This window comes from Lampris incognitus, chromosome 6 (genome assembly GCF_029633865.1).
Source record: "Lampris incognitus isolate fLamInc1 chromosome 6, fLamInc1.hap2, whole genome shotgun sequence".
Lineage (NCBI taxonomy): Eukaryota > Metazoa > Chordata > Actinopteri > Lampriformes > Lampridae > Lampris > Lampris incognitus.
The window spans coordinates 16,856,074-16,873,737 of record NC_079216.1 but is presented as its reverse complement, the minus strand read 5'-3'; the positions used below and the strand labels follow the sequence as shown (position 1 = coordinate 16,873,737).

The window sequence follows — 17,664 nt, the reverse complement described above, 5'->3', positions numbered from 1 at the left end:
ATTATATGGCTTTATAAAATATATAAAAAGAAAATATGATGAGGGGGGTGCCAAGCCAAGCAGTGTCCAGGTGGCGACCACCATCACCATGGAGACATGGGAGGAGGACAGACTGCACGTGTACACAAGGGAGACACACCTTTCACATACGCAGAAGAGAAAGGAGAATACATCATTTAGAGAGAGACAAAAGACATGTGAGAGAAGAGAACAGTTTGCAATAGTCAATAATCTATACTCTATAATCTCGTCGGCAGAACAGTGGTTCGTAAATTAATTGAGACAGTTCCCCGACCCACCATGCAGTACAGGTTGTGACGTACTCAACTTAAAGGCAACTAATTGTAGGCTAAGGCAAAAAGATGAGTTTTAAGTTTGGATTTAAAGGACTCAACAGACTCTGATTGTCTGATGGCAGCAGGCAAGTTATTCCACAAGAAGGGAGCCTGATAGGAAAAGGCCCTGCCACCAGCTGACTTCTTTTTAACTTTGGGTACACACAGGAGCCCTGCATTTTGAGAGTGACGAGCTCAAGATGCAATGTACAGTCTAAGGAGATAAGAAAGGTAAGATGGGGCAAGCCCATTTAGGATTTTATAAGTCAGCAGAAGCACCTTGAAGCACCTAGTAGGCTTAAAATATGACAGGAAATCACAAAAATAGGTTATATCTACAAAACGGTATGTGATAGGGAATTTTAAAGGTGGTTTTCATGATCAGCAGCCCAAAATCCATAAAATGCACCCAAAAGTGTTCATGAAGCAAAATCTTCGCTGTCCACAAGGAAGATTTTGCTTATTAATTTTATCAATAAGCTTAATTAATAACAATAAGTGTTATTAATGAACTTGGGTAAATCTCACCTTTCACATGGTGCGACGTAATGTCGACCAGTCCTCTTAGCAAATGAAGTCAAGTTTGCTCAGAAAGCCTTACATTTTGGACCCAAGTATTCTAGGCACTCATTGCCCTTTTAATATATGGAGTGAAAATGTTTATCTTGAGTAGCTGAGTAAACAACTAACAATGGAAGAGTTGACACTGTGTAAAGAGTGGAGACTTTTGAGTGCGAATGTCTAATTTACGTGAGTTCTTGGCTCTTAATGACCTTTAATTATTGCATGGGCAAGGTTATAGTCTGGTTCCTTGTCCCTTTTTTTAAGTCTTCAAATATACTCTAACGTGCATGGGGAAGTAGACGCGTTAGTCGGACCCTTAGTTGGGTGGTGAACGTAGTCGCCTGCGGTGCGGGAGCCCCAGGTTCGCGTCCCGGCTGTGGCGATTCGCGGGGACGTGAATCCCGAAGGAAGGGGGCAATGTTACGATCACGGATGAAAAGGCTCGCTTAGGCCTTGGCTAACGGGTCGGACCCTTTAGTCGACTGGTTGACGTTGTCGCCCGCGGTGCGGGAAATCAGAGTTCGCGCCCCGGCTGTGACGGTCCGGCCGCGCTGCCCCCCGAATTCGCCACAATACAAACACACGTGCAATGCCAGTATAACAACAGAGTAGACTAAGAACGGTACATACAAACATGTCAAAGACAATGAGTACAAATCAAGGAAAAAGAAATAGTAAAGTAAACAGAGATACAATAAAATAGGACAATGCAGTATTCCAGGGGTTAAATTACTTAAAAGTGTTCAAATCTAAGAATATTTTTTGGGCATTTCAGTTTTTCATACATTTTAGAGATTTGGAAAATGTTACTAATTCATTTTTTAAAGGCTGCTAAACAGGGTTGCGTTTTGTAATATTTACATTTGTGTATAAAATATTTTGCCAAAATGATTACATTATTCAATGAGAATTCTATATGTCTATCTTATATAAACGTTCCAAATTTGACACTTTCTAGTAGAAATGGAGGTAGAGCATCAATGCTAGGTTTCATCCATACATTCAAATTATACCAAAAATCACAAGTAATATTACAGTGGAAAAATAAATGATCCGTTGTTGCTATGTCTGTCTTGCAAAATTGACAAGAATTTACAGTCTACATTAAATGTTAATCTTTTAAATTCACTGGAGGGGAGTAAATTTCACTAATTATCTTGAAGTGAACCTCTTTGGCTTTGGGGGGGGGGGGATAGGGAATGAAATGTATCTTTTTCCAAGTTTATGGGCATCCGAATTTGAGTACGTCTAAGATATCATTCCTTCCTAAAGGGACGGGACAATCTTTACGAGCGAGTTTCTGATAAAGTAATTATTTCAGGTTCTACCGTCAAATGTTACGTTGTCAAATCATTAAGGGGTGAAGTGTACGGCACTTCACAACACTTTGGTATGCCACAGTTTTCGGTCCCCGTCTTAAATTACGTGTTTCCTGTTCGGGTCTGGCAACCCGTACCGTTTTCCGACTGCGGCGACTGTGCTGATGGAGTAAACAACCCGTGTTGAACGTCTCTACGACCAGCTAGCCTGAATGATCTTCGGGACTGACTTGTTCAACAGGTAAACAGCTAAGCGTGTGGCGCAGGGGGTCTCGTTTCCTGGCTGCCTGTCTTTCGGTTTAGGTTCGTCATGGGTTACGAGCGGGGACTGGGTATCTAGCTGGTCATGCTAACTTGTTATTCAGATAATGCCTGCCCGCTACAGGAAAGGGCTAGCGTGACCGATAGGCTAACCTTTATGAAATTGGCTTTTAAAGGTTGCCAACGTCTGCGAATCGGCATTTTGTTATTATTAGGAGGGGGCATGGTGCCGCTAGCAAGCTATGTACTTTGGCTAACATGGCAACGTGCACAGCCCGCTGTTGGTTGTGTATTCCGGGTGTTGTATCGCTTGTTCCTGTAAACTCAGCGTTAGCCCCGCTGTTACGAACCTGCTGTGCCATGGAGCCTGCGTGTCTGCTTCTACAATACAAGTTGGATTAAGCTTGGGATTCATACAAGTGGTGTACTGTGTGGCAGCGTGACATTTTACAGTTTCAAACGGTTAGCGCTTCGTTGCGCCTGGTACTCTCACATCACATACTCTCTCATCGTTGCCCAAGTGATTGACTGAGCTCGCCATTGCTCGTAATGTCACAGGTGGGACGTTATAACCACCGTACTGGTGACGCGTTGCCTTGTTACCTGACGGGGGGGGGGGGGCGCGCTAATGCGAACCGTCCCTCGGGTCTCTGACCGCGGTTCATCGGCTCTCGTGCTGAGGCGACGCTCTGAGCGCCGTTGTGTTGAGACGCAAGTGTGGTGCCTGTTCATCAAGAATGCGGTAAACTGCTCGAAATATTAGCCGTCATCGCAAAAGTCGAAAATCAAACGCGAAGAGAGGCTGTAAGTGTTTCAGTTTCTTTGCCGTCCGCTCTCTTGTGTACCGTCAGTGAAATGGAGAGGGGGTGGAGTGGGGGGTCGGCTTGGGTCTGTCTTGTGTTGTTGACAGTCAGCGGTGACAAAAGCCTTGATCTTGGTTGTAAATTGGTTTCATTATGAAAGCGGAGGGAGACTCCATCCGGACCAAACTTGATCAACCCGTCGTGCTCACTTGCCCTTATTTGTAGCCAGCTGCAGTTTGCCGTGTTGTAGTTTATTATATTTTGGGCTGTTGTTGCCCAGCTAAGTTTGGGGTGTTGATAAAGCGTCATGTGTCTTTCGGTTCTTTGCTAAGCGTCTGACGCTGGGTCACGTTTCGACCTCACATTCCTTGTGCGGTCTGCTCATCATTCTTGCCCGGGGTGAGAGATGTTCACAGACCCCGTGTAACCACACAATGACTCTCAATGCCTTCAAACATGTCCTCCATCTCTCTCCTTTTCTAATTTCGTTCTTGAACAGCACATCTTCCTGACGTGGCCATTCTGTGGTCACAGCAATACTGTCAGAGCACTGACGTGGACCTTTGACCTTGCTATTGAACCCCCACCCCCGCCCCCAATTGATAAAACCCGGAATGAGAGAGTTAAATTAGGGTTATTGGTCTACATATGTTGTGCTGGCTGATGTGGAAAACACTTACCTTGGTGGTCATAGGGGATCTTTACATATAGATAAATATATCACTTATGCAGTCTGCTCACATATGCAAAAATACCACATTCAAGAATCCAAACTGAAGTTCATCACACGGAACCATTTGGTCATATGAAGTGTAATATCAAGTCAAAATTAGCTTTCAAATAATGCTGTCAAATATTTGCGCTGACCTCATTTTGTGGGTAATTTTTGGCAATTTTGGTTGTCATTAAAGCAACTTCATTTAACTTTGGATTTCAGCATCATCTTTCAGCAGCAGTATCAATAGACCTAGGGGCTTTTTTTTAATCTCTCTCCACAGCGTAGCAATAATTTATGACAATTTATTTACAAGCTGTAGCTCAAAAGACAAGTGAAGTAAATTGCTGTACATATAGCTCTACTACACACACACACACACACACACACACTCTTATTTGTTGAGCACTTTTCCTGCCATTGAGTGTTTCTTTTACAGCATGTGCGTGCTGTAAAGAAATCCCTGTTCTGTTTTATTTTAAACTACAAATTATGCATTTATGATAATATCTGAATTTCATTCTGATAACAGTACTATTAAAAGATGATAATGTTACAATTTCATTTAACAATAATATGAAATTATTGCCCAAACCTATGTACATGTAATGTGATAGTGAATGCTTCGTGATAAGAGATTAAAATTCCTTTGGCTCTGAAAATGTTCTCCGAGCCGTCATGGATCATGTGGGAGGGGTGGGGGGCTCCAGGGCCCAGCAGCCAGGTCTCATGACACTTTCTCTGGTGAGCCCTAGCACCCATATCCTCATCCATCGTGTACTTTATTGCGGTTGAGTGAAGATGAAGCTCATCTCTGCATCTCAATCCTGTCGGTTGGCCGGACAAGTGAGTAAGCGTAGTCGGCAGTCAGTTCTAAAGGAATTGTTCTACATTGATGCCTGGCAACCTGTCTGTCTGTAAGAGCCCCATGATTCTCCTCAATGCAAATCTTATTTTTGTTTTTGGATTTTCTCCCCAATTGTATCCGGCCAATTACCCCACTCTTCCGAGTCGTCCCGGTCTCTGCTCCACCCCCTGTGCCGATCCGGGCAGGGCTGCAGACTACCACATGCCTCCTCCGATACATGTGGAGTCACCGGCCGCTTCTTTTCACCAGACAGTGAGGAGTTTTGCCAGGGGACGTAGCGCGTGGGAGGATCACGCTGTTCTCCCCCCCGAACAGGCGCCCCGACCGATCAGAGGAGGCACTAGTGCAGCGACCAGGACACATACCCACATCCGGCTTCTCACCCACAGACATGGCCAATTGTGTCTGTAGGGATGCCCGACCAAGCCGGAGTTGACATGGGGATTCGAACTGCTGATCCCTGTGTTAGTAGGCAATGGAATAGACCGCTACGCTACCCGGATGCCCCAATACAAAATCTTTTGATTGGATGTTAAAAGTGATGGGGTATGCAGCAACATGTCTAGGCTAATGTCCCATCTGTTTGTTGCGTTTTGTTATTTGAAAAATTATGATTTTTCAGGTTTTGTAATCTGCGCTAATATTCTGATCGAGTGTGTATGTGGATAGGTGTGACGGGTATGTGTGACAGTGTTTATTTGAGCAAGCGGTCAGGAACTTTAACATTTATTTTTGTGTTCATGTTTTTGTCTGTATTTTTAAAACACGTTACCTCAGAATTTCCCTGATTGGGAAATTAAACATCAGCCCTGACTGAGAGAAAGATGTGTTGACATAGTGTAGATTTTTCAGGGTGGTATACTTTGTGGCCTGTTAACTGGAAGGGAGCTGGGTGTTTGCTCAGCAAATAAGAAAAATACTGCTTCAAACAGTCCAAATTGATCTCACGGTTTCTGCATGTCTTCAGATTTCCTCCTGAAATTATTTTATTGGGTAGACCACAAAAGTAGAAGTTGAATAGTTTCATTGACAAAATTGGCCATTTGATGGAAGTAGTCAGCAGCTTAGATTGGGATGTTGAGATGAAAGTTCACGTGAAAATGTTTTCCAGGATCTCAGGGTATTGTCCTCCCCTCCATGTGCTTCCTGTTGTGGACCATTCCAGTAGGTGAAGTGTTGTAACCTTTTCTGCTGTGTAAATCCTCAGATGTACCAGTCACTTTTAGTATCCTTAGCCCCTCTCTAGGTAGTATTGATTGCCATGAAATGGGTTGGCAGTCCATCCAGAGAAATTTCACCTGTTCTCCTTTCCTCACCTCTCTGTCCTCCCCAACTGGGAGGTGATGCCATGACGGTCTCTACTACAACCAACGTGTGGCAGCTCTGTTTGAATATTGACCTGTCATTGGGTCATGTGTGAGACTGACTCTCCCTGTGGTCCTGAAGATGTTGTTAGTCTTTATCTCTATTCAGCCTGACTAATTTGATTTCCGAGAGTTTAGGAACTCCGCTGGGAGGGTGGGGGGCTTGGACAGCTGCCAACCAAACTGTCAACCCTGATGTCTTGAAGGCAACTGAAACTGGTACAGTAGTGTCTCTACATTTCCCTCCAAGTCTGGGGCAAAGCTTATACAAAGTCTTAAAGTACAAGACATTTAAATGAGAATCACTTGTTTTTACTTTAGCTGGTTTGATCTTTAGATTGATGGTCTCCAATGATGCGTGAATTTTTCCATCTCAAGATGGCATGAAAAGTTTTTTTGCAGTATTTTGGCATTTTGCCCTCAGTTTTTCTTATTCACAACAGAAAAAACGGTTTGATTGAAACTAGGGCTGGGCAATAATTCAATATGACTGTTAATTGTCCTTAAGTGGTATTGTATCGGGATGTAATTTGAATAGTCATATCATGATACATCTTGTTTTCGAAGTTAACGATAACGAGAATCTATAACCAATTTAAGTATCTATAACCAATCATTTTTTATTTTTTACAAAATGAGATCCGAAGTTTTTGATGGAGTATTATTTGAAAAGTAATTTTGGGTTGAATTATACTTTAGGACCTACATTACCAAAGAGTTCAATGTGATATACCTCAGATAGATTCTTCAACATGACATTTTTGCATACATAAGCAGATATTATGATGTGTATCGATACTGTGTAACAATCCCTATGATTATTGTGATAATATTTTCCTTATCGCCTCGCTTTAAGGGAAACGAGACTCTGGTCTGAATGCAGTTAGTTGACAGCCAAACAGTGTCAACACCACTGGCTTCCCTGGCCATCTTCCCTCTCACTCTCCTCCTCTCCCTGCCAGACAAATGGAATAAAGGCTTCATGCAGCTGTCCTCATCACCTCCTGCCAACACATATCTACCCTCTCTTCCTCCCCAGGAGCCAGACTCCCAGTTCCTTATGGCTGTATATGATGAGAACCTCCTGAAGAACCCTTTCTTCTTGGAGCTGGAGAGACAGAGACCGGACCTGTGCATCCGAGTAGCAGAACTCCATGGCATTGTGAGTGACCCGACAAGTATTGCCTGCACCCTACCCTAGTTAATTCCAGATTAGTCTGGTTTGGTTTAGTCTAGTTACGTTTAGTTTGGCAGGGGATAGGTCAGTGGAGGGATGCTCCGGGGGGGAAGCAATCCGGATACAGTGCAGTATTTATTAAAAAGAATTTATCAAAAGCCTGGCACTGGAATAATAAAAGTTCCCTTTCCAGGGGCAGTCCACAGCCTTTGACGATCTCCTTTGCAAGTGTTAATTTCAGCAGTTCACAGCATTCTCTTATGTCAGCCATCCACACCATCCAGACATCCAACCACCCAGGCTCCACAATAGGGCCGTGACGATAACCACATGACTGCAATACTGCTGTCATGTGATGCCTACCGTGGGGTTGGCCTCATTGCCGCCATCGCCGCAATCTTTTTTTTTTCTTTTTTGCTTGGGAAAGTTACAGGCAATATAAAATCCATCCATCCATTATCCAAACCGTTTATCCTGCTCTCAGGGTCGCGGGGATGCTGAAGCCTATCCCAGCAGCCATTGGGCGGCAGGTGGGGAGACACCCTGGACAGGCCGCGAGGTCATCACCGGGTCCACACACACACACACACACACACACACACACACACACACACACACACACACACACACACACCTAGGGACAATTTAGGAGATATAAAATAAAATATCTATCCATCTATCTGTCTATCTATTAAAATATATATCTGCACCATAAAGATAAGACATTGTTTGGTGAAATGCTCATTGAATGTGTGAACAATATGGAGTCAATTGTCCTGATGCATGCTCAATAATCCAGTTAAGAAAATCAAAGAAGGTTGAATCAGTTCATCTGGATACAACGTTTATTGACAGATCTGTCAATAAACGTGCCTCACAGCAAGAAGGTCCTGGGTTCGAACCCCGAGGTCGTCCAACCTTGGGAGTCGTCCAACCTTGGGAGTCGTCCTGGGTTGTCCTCTGTGTGGAGTTTGCCAGTTCTCCCCGTGTCTGCGTGGGTTTCCTCCAGGTGCTCCGTTTTCCTCCCACAGTCCAAAGACATGTAGGTCAGGTGGATCGGCCATACTAAATTGTCCCTAGGTGTGAATGTGTGCATGTGCGTCGGCCCTGTGATGGACTGGCAGCCTTTCCAGGGTGTCTCCCCGCCTGCCGCCCAATGACTGTTGGGATAGGCTCCAGTATCCCGCGACTCTGATTGGGCTAAGCGGCTTGGCTAATGGATGGATGGAAGTTACAGGACTGCATATAGTGTGTGATATGAATCTAAACACAGTTAAAGATATAAACGCAATAATCATTGTTTAGTTATCATCATTGACTGCCTTCCATACTATGTTCAAGGACTTCTGGAGAAACGTTTCAGTTACTCGTCACTTTGAGGAGGAGGGACCGTCCACTAAGCATATGGGGGATTTCTTTTGTATGTGTCTGATTATGATAAATTATTTCTATGCGTGAGTACTTGTGATATCTACGTTCAATTGAATGTATACACACTAGTGATGCGCGGATCGGGGTTAAAGCTGCAGTTAGTCCGTGGATCGGTCGGGCCGAGTCATAAAAGTTCTTATTAATAGCAGATGGGCTGAGGGTGGGTGAAATAATACATCGTTAATGAGGAAAATATTAACTACATTTTCTAAAATGTGGACATTTGAAGCTTCATTTTTCAGCGAGCATGAATTAGCAGCCAATTGCGGCGTCCATTTGTTAATGGAAGCAACAAAAAAAAAATTGAGAACATTTTTTAAAAGGAGACTTAACCCCCCCCCCCCCCCAATTTTCATCCCCATGGTTGGTGGGTCCACCAGGTGGTGGCTCCATGTTGTAATGGCATAACTGCATGTCCAGTCTGGCCTGGGAACGCCTTGCGATCGCCTAGGAGGGGATGGAGGGCGTTGCTGGGGAGAGGGACATCTGGAGTGCCCGAATTTGCTTGCTGATACCATGACCCGACCCCGGAGAAGCGGCTGATGATGAGATGAGATGAGAATTTAAAACAAAAAAAGGAAGAGCAGAAAAGTTCCATGTGGGAGCGATTTAGTGAAATACTTAACCATGAAGAGTCAAGTGCTGGGTATGTCATATGCAACAGCTGCCAAGCACTGTATGTGTGATCGAGTGCAGGTCTGGATGGATGCAGTGCAGGTCGGGTGGGTGGATGATATATGCATACATGCAGATTCAGATGACGTCCGAGCCGATCTGCGCATCACTAATACACACATAATGCACAGTCATAAAAGACAGAAGCATAAAGTAAACAGTTGGTAATGCCCATACAGTTGACGCTAGTTGCTAAACATTATTCAATTCAACAATGGCGGCAAATCTAGTTTCCAAAGCCAAATATTTTGTCGCCTATTTGGGCATATTTTGGCTTTGAGCCAGACGACAAGGGGCAGCCAGCAAATTTGGATGAGGCAATATGCCACATTTGTAGAAAAAAAAATCAGGGGGGACTATTGCTTTTTCACCGTGGAAAGAAAAAAATCCATACCGCCACAGCCCTACTAACCCCACAACTGATTCCTCCCTACCTTCAAACCAATGCACAACCCTGCCAAGCCCCGCCTACAGCATTTAGTTTAATCTACTACCACTACTACTACTACTACTACTACTAATACTTTCAGCTGCTTCCGTTAGGGGTTGCCACAGCGGATCATCCGTTTCCATCTTTTCCTGTCCTGTTCATCTTCCTCTGTCACACCAGCCACCGGCATGTCCTCCCTCACCACACCCCTAAACCTCATCTTTGGCCTTCCTCTTTTCCTCTTCCCTGGCAGCTCCATATTCAGCATCCTTCTCCCAATACACCAAGTATCTCTCCTCTGCACATGTCTAAACCATCTTAATTTTGCGTCATGCTTTGTCTCCAAACTGTCCAACCTGAGCTGTCTCTCTAATATACTTGTTCCTAATCCTGTTCTTCTTCATCACTCCCAATGAAAATCTTAGCATCTTCAAATCTGCCACCTCCAGCTCCGCCTCCTGTCTTTTCATCAGTGCCACCTCTCTCTTTGCTTTATGCCGCATCTCCTTGTACTCCTGTCTACTTTTTTAATCTCTCTTGACTATCCCACTTCTTCTTTGCCAACTTCTTTCTCTTTATATCCAAAGGAGTTGAATCAAGTGCAACTGGACTTGGATATATACCAAGTCCAGTTGCACTTGATTCAACTCCTTTGGATAACCATGACCTGGATGAATGAGAACATTCAGACTATCTCTGTATACTTTGCTGTACATACTCGTTCCACCACCAAGTCTCCTTGTCTTCCTTCCTCTGACCAGATGACACACCAAGTACCTTCCTAGTTGTCTCCCTCACTATTTCTGCAGTGGTTGCCCAGCCATCTGGCAAATCTTCACTACCACCCAGTGCCTGTCTTAACTCCTCCCTGAACTCCACACAACAGTCTTCCTTCTTCAAATTCCACCATTTGATCCTTGGCTCTGCCTTCACTCGCTTCCTCTTCTTGGTCTCCAAAGTCATCCTACAGACCACCGTCTGATGCAGCCTAGCTACGCCCCCCCCCCTCCCCCGTCCCCACCTTGCAGTCTCCAAGCCCTTTCAGATTGCACCTCCTGCATAAGATATAGTCCACCTGTGTGCACTTTCCTCCACTCTTATACGTCACCCTGTGTTTCTCCCTCTTGAAATACATATTCAACACAGCCATTTCCACCTTTTTCGCAAAATCCACCACCATCTGTTCTTCTACATTCCTCTCCTTGACACCATACCTGCCCATCACCTCCATTCCCCTCACTAACATGCCCATTGAAATCCGCTCCAATCACTACTCTCTCCTCCTTGAGTACATTCTCCACCACTTCATCCAACTCAGTCCAGAATTCATCTTTCTCTTCCATCTCACACCCAACTTGTGGGGCATATGCAAACAGTTTGAACCCACCTCAGATGCTCCTCGCCTTACTCCCCTTCCACCTGGTCTCTTGCACACACAGTATGTCTGCCTCCTTTCTCCCTTCTCTCCATCATATCAGCCAGCTCTCTCCCTTTACCAGTCATAGTGCCAACATTCAAAGTTCTGATTCTCACCTCCACAGTCCTACCCTACCTCCTCCCCTGCTTCCTCTGGACATACCTTCCCCCTCTCCTTCGCCCAACAGTAGCATAGTTTCCACCGGCACCCTGCTGGCCAACAGTACTGGTGGCGGTCGTTGGCAACCCGGGCCTTGACCGATCTGGTATGGAAATCTGATTTATGATCCACATATTTGATTTGGCAAAGGATTTATGACGGATGCCCTTCCTGACGCAACCCTCCCCATTTATCTGGGCACTAATAATGCACTGACTTGTGCATCCTCAGTGGCTGGTCACAACATTTAGTTTAATGATCAGTTTATGAAACCTACCGACAAAGACAGACAAAAACCTCTGTTTGATCAGATCCAGGCACAGCAGAAATACGTCCACAGAAAGATGGTTTACAGACCTAATTTGTCTCTTTATTAGTGTTAACATTTAAAAATTCCAAGGTCTAGCTAAATGTTTAGCTATCAGACTGCAGTCATTCATTCTTTGTCCTAGGTCAAGCAGTCAGCTTTCTGAAGTAATAGCATTTTTTTCATTTTTCATTCCCTTTCTCTTCTTTTTAACCTTTTTACTTATTTTTTTTTAATTCTTTGCCTTGCCTTTAAATATGTAGCACATTTAAAAGCACATTGTGATTTTTAACTGTGCTAAATATAAAGTTAAACTTAACTCGACTAGAATTCCACTGTGACTGTACAAAGAATCACGGTTTATGTGGAATTCTAGCGATCAGCATTTGTGAAGAAAAAGGAAATGAAAGTGACAGTGTTGCTCAAGAGGAACATGTCTTTTATTAGGCCCTAAGGCAGAGCTTGTTTTATGAGAGAAGGTTCTCTTAAAGCATTTGAAAATCCCTCCAATGTAGACCCATCTGTTCAAGTTTGAACAATTATAAAACCTTAGTGCTCTATATGTGGATATTTCAGATAAAATGGAAAGATAATGCTTGATTCAATTCTGGATCGTGGGTCTGACACCTTTTAAAACTGTTTTTGCATAGATAAGAATGAGCTGTTGGAAAAGCCCCAGAGGCATTCAGGGCTCACCAGATAAGAATCCGATAATGTTGGTCACAAGCTGCTGTGACTAAACAACTCCACACATTTTGAAGCTTGGTATTCCACCAACCTCAGGGCAGCGTAGAGAAGTACACGTCAATCTATGTTAATGGTTGTGTGTACATTTACCTAGTTCTCCTCACATCAGATAAGTGAACTGAGATGTTCCCAATTTCCCTTTTTCACCAGACTTGGGAAGAGGGAAATTGGAAAGTTTATCATCAGTGTGAAAAGATTAACCCATGTACATCAATGCCACAATACAGCCATGATCATGATCGGCTTGGTTTGAATTTCAGTTCCTAGACCCTTGGCATGGAGCCACACCTCCTTTGATCATCAAAGAACGTTGAATCAGTTCATCTGGATACAACTTTTATTGACAGGTACGTTTCATCACTCAACTAAGTGACGAAACGTGTCTGTCATTAAACTTTATATCCAGATGAACTGATTAAACCTTCTTTGATTTTCTTACCTGGATTATTGAGCATGCACCAGGAAACCTCCTTTGATCCTTTATTCGGCGAATGTAACATAGAATGTTAGTTGTACAAGACCAATTACTGAGGTGAGACATCAGTGTGACCGCTTAAGGAAATGGAGTTAGTCCTGGATCTTGTGTGACCGGTAGTGACATTAGACACTCCTGTGTATGTGGTGTGATGTGAAATGCTCCTACACGGGAGAGAGCCTGGTCAATATACTGCAATATGTAGTCCAAGGCAGCAGGTCTGGGGGACAACACTGAAAGTTAGTTGTGACTTGTTCCTCTCGTGTTCATTTCCCGCCATACTCCAGGTTCTGGTGCCTTGCTGTGGAAGCTTAAACCTCAGTACATATGAAGCGGCACAGTTTGACAGCTATGTCTTACAGCCTGTCGAGGAGGGCTATCAGACTCTGGATGGGAAGGTAAGTCTGACCATCGTGGAGCTCTGGTTAAAGTGTGTCATATGTTGGTGAACAGCATAGAAGCATGAAACAGTGTTACTTGCTGTAATCTGAAACATGGTACATAACATGACTTATAACAGACTTGCATAATGCAATTTTACTGATGCATAAGGCGTAGGGACAACTGGTTCTCCACAGATGGACATGGTACCTCGGTACATACTGACACATAGTACAAAGACAAAGTGGACCTCTAACAGATGAGAAGAGCACAAGCCTTGATAAATAAATGTAGTATAAGATGAATTAAATCAGAATTATTTTGAAATGTCCTCTTAACATTCATTCAAACTTGTTTTTAATCCAAGCACTTTTATTGACACCCCCCCAAGTCAGTCAAATGAGAGACATTTAAATGTTCCTTATCAAACTACTTCATCATTTAAATCAAAATCAAAATCAAATCAAATCAATTATCAATTTTATTTGTGTAGCCCAATATCACAAATTACAAACTTGCCTCAGTGAGCTTAACAGCAACACAACATCCTGTCCTTAGAACTCTCTCATCGGATAAGGAACAACTCCCTAAAAAACAAAAAAAAAACAAAAAACCCTTTAATAGGGAGGAAAAAATAGGAAGAAACCTCAGGGAGAGCAACAGAGGAGGGATCTCTCTCCCAAGACGGACAACGTGCAGCATTTGAGGGAAAAATGTTCAAATAGTACTTCATGAAGTCAAAATTGCACAATTTTAAAATGTATCTTTAATTCTAGATCTTAACACCATAGCAGCCATATTTCTCAAAGCTCAGCCATCTGTCATGGCTACAGCTGTGCCAAGCGATTTAACGTGGTCAGGACCTCCTGTTGTTGCTTTGCTTCAATTACTGCCCCTCTCACAGTGGCTTTTAAGTTCTTTATTTTATACTTGATCCTTTGAAAAAATGAAAATCAACATTTTTCTCATCATAATTTTGTATTTATCGTAGGAGGTGAGCATCTGTGACAAACGGGTGGTGCTGGGAGCAGGCTCCCAGGCCCCGGTCTCAGTTCCCATCCTGTTTGAAGAGACCTTCTACAATGACAAGGAACAGAGCTACAGCATCCTGTGCATGGCTAGACCCATCGACACAGAGCAGTGCTCTGAAGAGATGTCCCTGGAGCCCGCTGCCTACTGCCTGAGGAGCGTGGAGGATGTCACAGAGTTCCTGGGCCGGCACGCCAGAAAGCTGGACAAGCTCGTCTCCATGTTCTGCCACTCCTTCAAGGAGCCAGACAGGAAGGGACTGCGGTACCACATTGTACGTCAGCTAATCATTTACTGAGTTCATCCCTTTAAACAACAATAACAACAAAGTAAACTATAGTTGTAATTGTACTATTTGTTTTTTGTCAAGTTTGAAATAATAAACTTGAATCACTTTACAAAAAGGCCGAATTACATGGAATAGTAAAAGGTCTGAAAGGGAGCTTAAAATTGGTAGCCACATACAAAACAAAGGTTGCATAAAATTATAAGGTGGCGGACAATACATTTTTCTTTATCTTCTTAAAATTTCAAGTTAATTGTCCCCCCCCCCCTTTTCTCCCCAATTGTATCTGGCCAATTACCCCACTCTTCCGAGCTGTCCTGGTTGTTGCTCCACCCCCTCTGCCGATCCGGGGAGGGCTGCAGGCTACCACATGCCTCCTCCGATACATGTGGAATCGCCAGCTGCTTCTTTTCACCTGACAGTGAGGAGTTTCACCAGAGAGACGTAGCGCCTGGGAGGATCATGCTATTCCCCCCAGTTCCCCCTCCCCGAACAGGTGTCTCGGCCGACCAGAGGAGGCACTAGTGCAGCAACCAGGACACACACCCACATCCGGCTTCCCACCTGCAGAGACGGCCAGTTGTGTCTGTAAGGACGTCTGACCAAGCCGGAGGTAACACGGGGATTTGATCCGGCGATCCCTGTGTTGGTAGGCAACGGAATAGACTGCTATGGTACCCGGACGCCCTAAAGTTAGTTGTTTAAAATAACATTTACCTGTAAAGGCCAGTTAGAGGTGCAACTACAAAAAGGCTACACAGACTAATGATTTCCATGGCAGATATATCTGCTTCGGTGGGAGGTCGTCACAATACAAGTCTTGTTGGTTTTGTGTCTTTCTTTGGAGTCAAAGGTGGTCTTGATCCTGTCAAGGCAGAGCCAGTCTCCTGACCCCAGAATCCAAAAAAACTATAACTGACCACCCAGCAGTCAATTGACCGCCATCAACCTGAGAACGGGACTTTGTTCTAATATATTTATAGTGGCTTTTTTGTTTGTTTTAGATAATGGGTTTTTACCTGCGACAGAGAGAAGCCACACAGTTCCAACAGGTCTGCTTTCTGTTTTGTTTCCCCCTCAGGATACTGTTAATGGACTTTATACAAAATGTCTTCAGTGCCTGTTGAGAGACTCTAATCTGGTAAGTTTAAACTTCCTCTGTAGCTCTTGTGCCTGCAGGGTCAGATGTCTTTCAGACAGATGGATTCAGAGAGAGAGAGAGGGAAAGATGGAAGGAAAAAATATTTTCCTCATATAAACAACAACGAATGAGCCGGCACGTACACTGACGTAATAAACCATGGCTCATTCGTCTAGATGGTGGGGTGAAATGTCAGAGTAATGTCAGTGGTTTGGGTCTGGCCAATGTTGACATGTACGCTGGTTGATGGCAGCTCTGGGAAACTTAGTTGAGTCTACTAAAGGGGTCCTAATTCAGCCTATTATCTGGCATATGAGGAGCCCTCTTGACAACTCTCCAAACTCTTGTACATCCTTTTTCTGTCTTAATTTTATAGAAACTATTGGCCAAACAGGAGCTTCAGATGACCCTCCTCAAACAAGCGGTGGAGGTAGGATGGCTCATCGTGTTGTTACCAGTGTCCTTGTCTTTTTTATAAAAACCATATGCCTGTCATTAAAAATCAATATGTCCTCTCTCCTCTTCTCTCCAGATGTATATTCATCATGGTATCCATGATTTAATCTTTAACTTTGTGGGAACGCTTGAAGCCAGCCAGGTATGTCAATTTCCCATCTAACTGACAGAAGGTTCTGCTCCTCCATCACTCTTCTTGCCTCCACCTATCTCAGTGAGAAACTCTCAATGTAAAAAATGTCACTTGTGTTGGATCCATTTTGTCCATGTACCTTTTACTTGTAAACCAGCCTGAATGTTGTTTCACTCTGCTTCCAGCTAGCTCTCAGGGATGTTTTAATTGAATTGTCTTGATATGAATGATTTAATCTGTGAAACAAAGTTGAAGTGGAAATTCATGTCGCATTTCTGTAATTATCATGCAGTTTATCTCTGTAATTTAGAGCCAGAAGATCCTGGCATTGAGCCTTGTCCATAGTATGTAGCGCGATTAAAAACAAGAGATTGCTGCTGTACTCTTGTGTCTGACATTTGGTTAACATCCCAACAGGACGCTGCCTTCAACAAAACAGCCAGAAGTCTGCAGGATCTGCAGCAGAAAGATCTGGGTGTCAAACCTGAGTTCAGGTCAGTCTTCTGGCTTTTATTTTGGCAGTGTTTTCAAAGCACTTTGTGACCTGCTTTGAAATGAAATAAAATTCCTTCAGTGGTTACTTGATTAGCCGGTCAGGTTATATTTCTTATTATTGTTGGAAGTAATGATACTCCCACTACCAAAGACTCAGTTGGATGTCTTTTATTGGAAATGACTAACATTTCAAACTGCTAGGTTTAGAGCTTGGGCCTCCTGTGGTGAAGTCTTCAACTTCTACCCAGTGTTTGTAACCAACCACTTGCTGTCTTCTATCCATCAGTATTAACATCCCCAGGGCCAAGAGAGAGCTCAGCCAGCTCAACCTCTGCACCTCCCCACTCCTGAAGCTGCTCTGCCTCAGGAAGGTCATCCTCACTGTCATGCAGGCACCCAGCTGCACAGGTAGGCTGGCTAGTGGGTGTGTTGTTCTTGCTACTCTGATGTTCCGTGGAGAATGCCTAACTGTGAGAATTTTAAACTGTAAGGGCACCTTAATGTAAGAACTTCAGACCATCAGGACTTCTAACTAACTTGATAGTTTTGATGAGACCTAATTTTTAGTCTATTATCAGGTCAGTGGTAAAACAGACAGATGTAAGAAAATGACAACAAAATATGATCAGGTTTGATACACTTAAAAAAACTAATTTGAATCCATCTTGAATAAAAACTGCCTTTTAGGGGGGCGTC

At 43.7% G+C, this 17,664-nt stretch overlaps 1 protein-coding gene across 1 annotated transcript in view; it reads left to right on the top strand.

The window, feature by feature from the left end:
* The first annotated feature begins 2,341 nt into the window (after positions 1-2,341).
* Positions 2,342-17,664, top strand: part of ankrd27 (ankyrin repeat domain 27 (VPS9 domain)) — a 40,282-nt gene continuing 24,959 nt past the window's right edge. The window contains exons 1-9 of the mRNA XM_056281398.1: positions 2,342-2,459; positions 7,269-7,391; positions 13,335-13,445; positions 14,420-14,731; positions 15,825-15,884; positions 16,261-16,314; positions 16,417-16,482; positions 16,891-16,967; positions 17,255-17,376. Of these exons, the coding sequence (XP_056137373.1) occupies positions 7,290-7,391; positions 13,335-13,445; positions 14,420-14,731; positions 15,825-15,884; positions 16,261-16,314; positions 16,417-16,482; positions 16,891-16,967; positions 17,255-17,376 (904 nt within the window). The 5' untranslated portion in view covers positions 2,342-2,459; positions 7,269-7,289. The remainder of the gene's footprint in view (positions 2,460-7,268; positions 7,392-13,334; positions 13,446-14,419; positions 14,732-15,824; positions 15,885-16,260; positions 16,315-16,416; positions 16,483-16,890; positions 16,968-17,254; positions 17,377-17,664) is intronic.